Genomic DNA, 6,000 nt, shown 5'->3' with positions numbered 1-6,000 from the left:
TTGCAAAGGTTGAAAAAGCTCCCTTTATTTCTAAGGATTCCGATTATAGATAGATCTTTGTCTTAGCCCTTTCAAGCCCAGCAAATACAAAGTTTAAATGGTAATTTGTCAAAAACTACTGAACGGATTTACAACATATTAAGTAAGGGCATTTCCTTTTGTTAAGTTCTCATAACAAATTTAGTGGAGCGTTTTTCTGTAAATGAAAGCAAATGAATTCAATGGGAATTAAAATTAGAAATGTCAATTTTTTGCCATGTCAATCCTAAATCTGATTACCTTTTTTATTACAAAGTATTGTGTAGATTTGTTGACAGATGCCAAATTTAGTGGGAAACAAACGCATTTCAGGTGGAAAGTCGGACATAACCATAACTATATGGCTATCAACGGTGTGCAATAAATATTTTCGGCAAATAATATACAACATATAATAATGAAATGCACAAAAAGGTAAGGTCTTAGGACTAGGAACTACTGATAAAGGTTTGTCTAGTATGGCACTGGAAGTAAGCATAACGTATTGAGTAAATCTCTGCAAGGAGAGAAAGTGCACAATACTGTAAGGCAGACACATGTAACAAGTGTTTTTAGTTGACACTTTTAGGTATTTTTTTCACAACTTCATACAGTTTATCATTCTTTAAAATCGTTATTAAATGTTGTTTTTTCATGAGTGTACCATTAGTATATCCAAATGTTAGCCATCTAATGAATTTTAAGGAAAGTATTAGGATGCAACTTCTAAAGGGGACTAAAACAAGTTATTCTCTGAAATATTCATGTTTCTCATCCAAAAGAAAACACCCTTATACTAAACAAAAGTTGACAATAGGCAAAACACATTGGCCCCTTTTCACAAAGAAAGAAGTAAATCTGCAGATTAACGTCTGCATGCAAGTGCTGATTAACTGTAGATCTACCACTTTTGGAGATCCACAAACATTTCCATTGGTACATATGGAAAGTTGTACCAGGCGAGCTTTCCAGGAGTACTAGTGGAGAGGTCGTGTGACCTTCTCTGTCAGAACCTATTCAACACAGGAGAAATAGGATCCAAGGAGCATCTGCACTCTATTTTAATTTTTTTTCCAGTGGAAAAATATTTTTCACCATGAAGTAGGCCCTTACACTCTACCTGCCGAAAATCTGGGGGTCATACATTTTTCTTTCCATCATGGAAGGGGAGTTCCTATAGTCCAGTGCTGGAGTAAATCACGGATAAGTTCTAGGGAGGAAAGGAATCATGGAGGTGTTCGTGAATGGCCATAAACGCCCATGCTTGTGAGTGTTCACAAACGTCCAAGGCAAATCACACCTCAGAAACCTCCCTTCTGCTCCCTTCAGTGGAAATTACGGCTGTGGGGATGCACTTGTGGCAAAGATCTCTTCTCGCATAAATGGCCTTACTTTTGCCAGGATTTTCTTCCTGAATTCCTGGCAGGTGTAATAGGGGTAATTTTGGTTGTAATCGTTTGTTTAAATAATTCACATTGGCTACTGGGGTTCATTAAGAATACTTTTCTACTTGATCTCCACCACAGTAATTGGAGCTAAAATATTCTCCTGAAATTACTTATGTCACTGGTATCAGAAATTCTAATGGGGGAATGCCGGTGTGAGTACCCAAAAGGTGAAAATAGACTTAAACTTTGGAGAAAGAAGTCATCTGAACCTAAGAAAAGACAACTGCTATGCAGTGGCCTCAATTTAAATATTTAAGACTTCATTACAGGATGCCCATTAATAGACCCAGTATTTCTAAATGCCATTACTGCATTGAAGGATGTCTTTGGGGGTTGAAAACACCAATTCATTATGAGCTGGACCCTGAGGATCCAGGTAATGGGGAACAACCAGATTTCACATTTAAAGAATCTGACTATTCTGATTATTTCTCACTGCTGCCTGGATTTTCACCCAGATATTTCAACCGCTTGGGCAGGCAAAGTCTCCAGGGGTACCTGTGTGGACCTATGGTGTTTCTGCATTACTTGTAATCAACTTCTATTACCTATCCCATCAGTGATCATGAATTGCAGGTGATGTGGGTTGTAGGACCTTTCTTAGAGGTTGGCAGACGGAGTACACTGTCAAACTGTGGTTCCCATATTTACAGTGGCATTTACTAATATAGACTTGCAATATGGTGGATGGGACATTCCCACGTTTTTGATGAATTGCATGCCCGTCAACTCTCTAAAACTCCCTTTGGTCCTCATTATAAGTGACCGGTATTAGATGTGATAATTTGTTGCATCTGATATAATCAGGCACCCTGGTGGTTGGAATTTATCAATTGTGATAACTATCTCTAATGACAAGCTTTGCCTATGAAATGGGGCCTTACATGCAAATTTAGGTGCCTACTGCTCTACTATACAAAAGTCTGATTTATTTCAAGGCCTTATTTTCATTTAACATTTCTTCAGGATTAACATGCCAAAATGTAATACAGGATGCAGTTATTGCACACAGTATGTACCGGAACTGATAAAATACACATAAGAATCATAATTCTATGTGAAAACAGAGTTGACTGCACATATTGGCAATCATTGGGACACTCGGAATAAGGGCCTTGGGTTTAAAAGTCTGGTATATGTCATGCTTAAAATACATTATTCTCACCTCATTTAATACATCCGTCAACCTTTCGGAGCAATCTTTATAGAAAAGACTGAATCGTAAGTCCATACAATACATTGCCAGACAGCCACTTGGTTTGAGGACACGATTTACTTCCTTAAAGAACTTGTCTAGTTCAAACCAATGTGCAGCTACTGAAGCAGTGACGAGGTCCAGAGATCTGTCTTCAAATGGGAGTTCCTCTGCTTTGGCAATCCTACAAAGAAAAATAAAGTTACATTTACAGCTGTGACTTGAATCTGGATATTCATATTACCTTCTGGTTGGTAGACGGTAGAGGTAAAACAGTGTGATCTTCAAGGAGCCTGTTCTTTTGATGGTTGCCATGAACCTGTACTGTTTCATCCAAAATGACACTGCAGTAGTATAGTCAGTTCTAAACATGACTCTGCTACTCACCAGTATGTTGTCCCTTTGACTATCAGGTGGATGTACTAGATTAAAAATGTGCCATCCAGGCTCTCTGTTTACCTTTGATGAAAACGCAATGGCATACTCAACCTTCCATAGTCAAAACACGATCTCTCTAAGGTCAAGAGTAAGATTTAAAATCTTCACATGACTTAAGAACGGTAAACAAATATAGACCCATATCTGCAGTGAAAGTTCATCTCCCCCACCCCACCCTTGACTCTTAACCTTCCCCATTACAATTCAAAGACACAGGAGTCAGATATGTTATCACTGAGGTCCTCACACTATGGTAGAGTCTTCTGGTCACATGCTCTCCATACTGCTTAACTGCAGGAGAACACTAAACACATGTTCTTCTCTCACACTGAGAGCCTTCATAACCTCCGTCCTTAGCTGTAGATGAAGGAGCAGACTGAGTACAACCTGCTCATTTCTTGAAATCCTTCCCCAACAACTGAACTATCAGAAGCTAAGCATTGCCGATCCAGGCCTCTTCAACTTATTGGGTGTCTCCAATGTTGTAGAAGCTGTTCGTCTCTCCAAGCACTTTGCACTGTAAGCCAGACAACTATTGTTGTTTATGAGGTGTCAAACAGGACACCATTCAATCGCATCATTTGTGACTCATATTGGTTTACAGCAACCATAGTGGTTCACCATGCAACCACATTGGTTTGTGTATGAAACATGTTGAATATGCCTTTGTGCATAATGCATTGGTTCATATAAGTTGTCTTAGTTTGTATATACTATACTAGTTTGTAGAGAATAATATTGGTTTGTGGAATCATTATGTTGATTAATACACTGATAAACTATATCTGTACACATATCAAGCACATTCGTTCATAAAAGAAAGCATGTGGTTTAAGGTGTGTGGTTTATAAGCACAACATAGCATGGCAAAGCCTATGTGGGTGGAAAATCCACTGGTTCAATTGCCACTGTCAAACTATGTATCTACCAATAAAGCGACAGTAGTTCTGATTGCAGAATCCCTGCCATTGGAAAATCTTCCAATGCAAGCTATACTATTTCCTTCAAAACTAAGTTTACCCCTCAAACTTTCTATTCATCAGAATTCTGATGTTGCCTGACCCTCACTGCAGTGCCTTAGCCTCTCGTCCGAAACACATCCCACAGTCTTATTTTGGGATTTTTGCTCTTAAATCCCTCTAGTGCTGAAGAGTTGACTTCAGAACAAAGGACCTAAAAGTCAGATCCTGCCAGGAAAACCTGGTCAGGAAAACCTCTGGTATATGTACTAGCACCTTCCATGCTGTGTATGAGAGCCTATGGTGGCAAAAGTAGCACTTATGCTACCATACCCATTGCTCCCACATGTGATTTGACATGCACATGGAAATCAAGAGATACCATGGCTGACTTGGAAATCACAGTCATGCAGTGGCACATCTGAAACAATAGTGCCGCTCGTAGAAGAAGAGTCAGTTTTGGGATGCTCTCGGCTCTGCTTTCACGGGACTCCAAGGTCCAGGAGCCCTGCTCACATCAGCCCCAGCCCACAAGCGCTACATCACTCCTCGCGGCCCCTGCTTCACGTGAGCCGCTCGTAGGAGAAGACTCCGTTTTAGGACGCTCTCTGCTCTGCTTTCACAGGACTCCAAGGTCCAGGAGCCCTGCTCTCATCAGCACCCGCCCACAAGTGCTACATCACTCCTTACGGCCCCCGCTTCGCGCGAGCTGTTTGTAGTAGTTGAATCTATTTTGGGACGCTCTCTGCTCTGATTTCACGGGACTACAAGGTCCAGGAGCCCTGCTCACATCAGCGCCCGCCCACAAGAGCTACATCACTCCTCGCGCCCCCCGCTTTGCGGGGTCTGCTCGTAGGAGAAGACTCCGTTTTGGGACGCTCTCTGCTCTGCTTTCACGGGACTTCAAGGTCCAGGAGCCCTGCTCACATCAGCACCCGCCCACAAGCGCTACATCACTCCTCGCGGCTCCCGCTTTGCGGGACACGCGCGGGCGCGCACCGGGTGAAGCCCGGGCCAAGGGTGGGCCTGTCTGAGCTCGTTCGAGACAGGGAGAGGCTGGGCTGGGCCCCCCCCCTCTAAGGCCCTGGATATCAACGGTTGACCTGCCTTTCCAGTAAGTGGATTTAAAGACGGCTATTTGAGTCATTTTCAATTATTCTTTTTTTTTTACATTCTTCTTAATTAAATTGAACCAAAATGGCAGCACGTGAGGGGAGAGGGAGGAAAGTTGCTGGAATTTGGTATGTTGCAAGAACCCTTCACCAATTTATAATGAGGGCTACATCTGTGCTTGCCCATGAGACCGCTATCACGGAGCGACGTCTCTCTATGGACCCCGTGTTCTCAAAATGATCATCTCTGGGGGGTATTATGAATGTGTGCTTGCCAGAAAAATACTGTCAAAATGCTCCCGCCACTGGCTCTCAGACTGAGAATGTAAGTCTACAGCAAACATTAGCATCCCCTAACACTGATGGAGACCCTTTGAATTCCACATCACAGTAACGCAGCGCAAACTTACCTAAGAGTATGGTTATGTGCACGGCAGAAGTCCACAAAGAGCCCTCACAATCTTTGGAACTCACGCAGGGGGTTGCTTCTAAGAGAAAAAGAGGAGGCACACGAGGAGGTACACAGCAGAAGGGAGAAGAAGTCCAAGATCTCTAAACCGAGTAAACAGAGAGAGACGCCAAATACAGACCCTCCAACTACTGAAGTTTCACAGGAAACTCTGTTGGCAGTAAATACCACGAATATGGACGAAACTGTAACTGGACTACTGCAGACTGAGGAAGTGTACTGGCAAAAAATAGGTGCTCTCATAACATCCTCTTTGGAGCCCCTAATGATAGTACTTTTGTTAATTGAGAACAGGCTTAAGAAATCGGAAGGACTGATATTGTCCACTTTGGGAGGCATTGAAAACAAATTAGTGAGTGGT

General features: G+C 42.2%; 1 protein-coding gene across 1 annotated transcript in view; it reads right to left on the bottom strand.

Annotated features, from left to right (window-relative positions):
• Window positions 1-2,394: 2,394 nt before the first annotated feature.
• The window catches only part of LOC144824184 (putative methyltransferase DDB_G0268948), a 244,810-nt gene continuing 241,204 nt past the window's right edge, over window positions 2,395-6,000 (bottom strand). Inside the window, exons 3-4 of the mRNA XM_078683339.1 lie at window positions 2,632-2,845; window positions 2,395-2,490 (exon numbers count right to left, since the gene is read on the bottom strand). Coding sequence (XP_078539465.1) covers window positions 2,395-2,490; window positions 2,632-2,845 — 310 coding nt within the window. The remainder of the gene's footprint in view (window positions 2,491-2,631; window positions 2,846-6,000) is intronic.

This window comes from Lissotriton helveticus, chromosome 3_1, assembly GCF_964261635.1.
Source record: "Lissotriton helveticus chromosome 3_1, aLisHel1.1, whole genome shotgun sequence".
Classification (NCBI taxonomy): domain Eukaryota; kingdom Metazoa; phylum Chordata; class Amphibia; order Caudata; family Salamandridae; genus Lissotriton; species Lissotriton helveticus.
The sequence above is the reverse complement of the archived record's forward strand: the minus strand, read 5'-3'. Positions and strand labels throughout refer to the sequence as shown.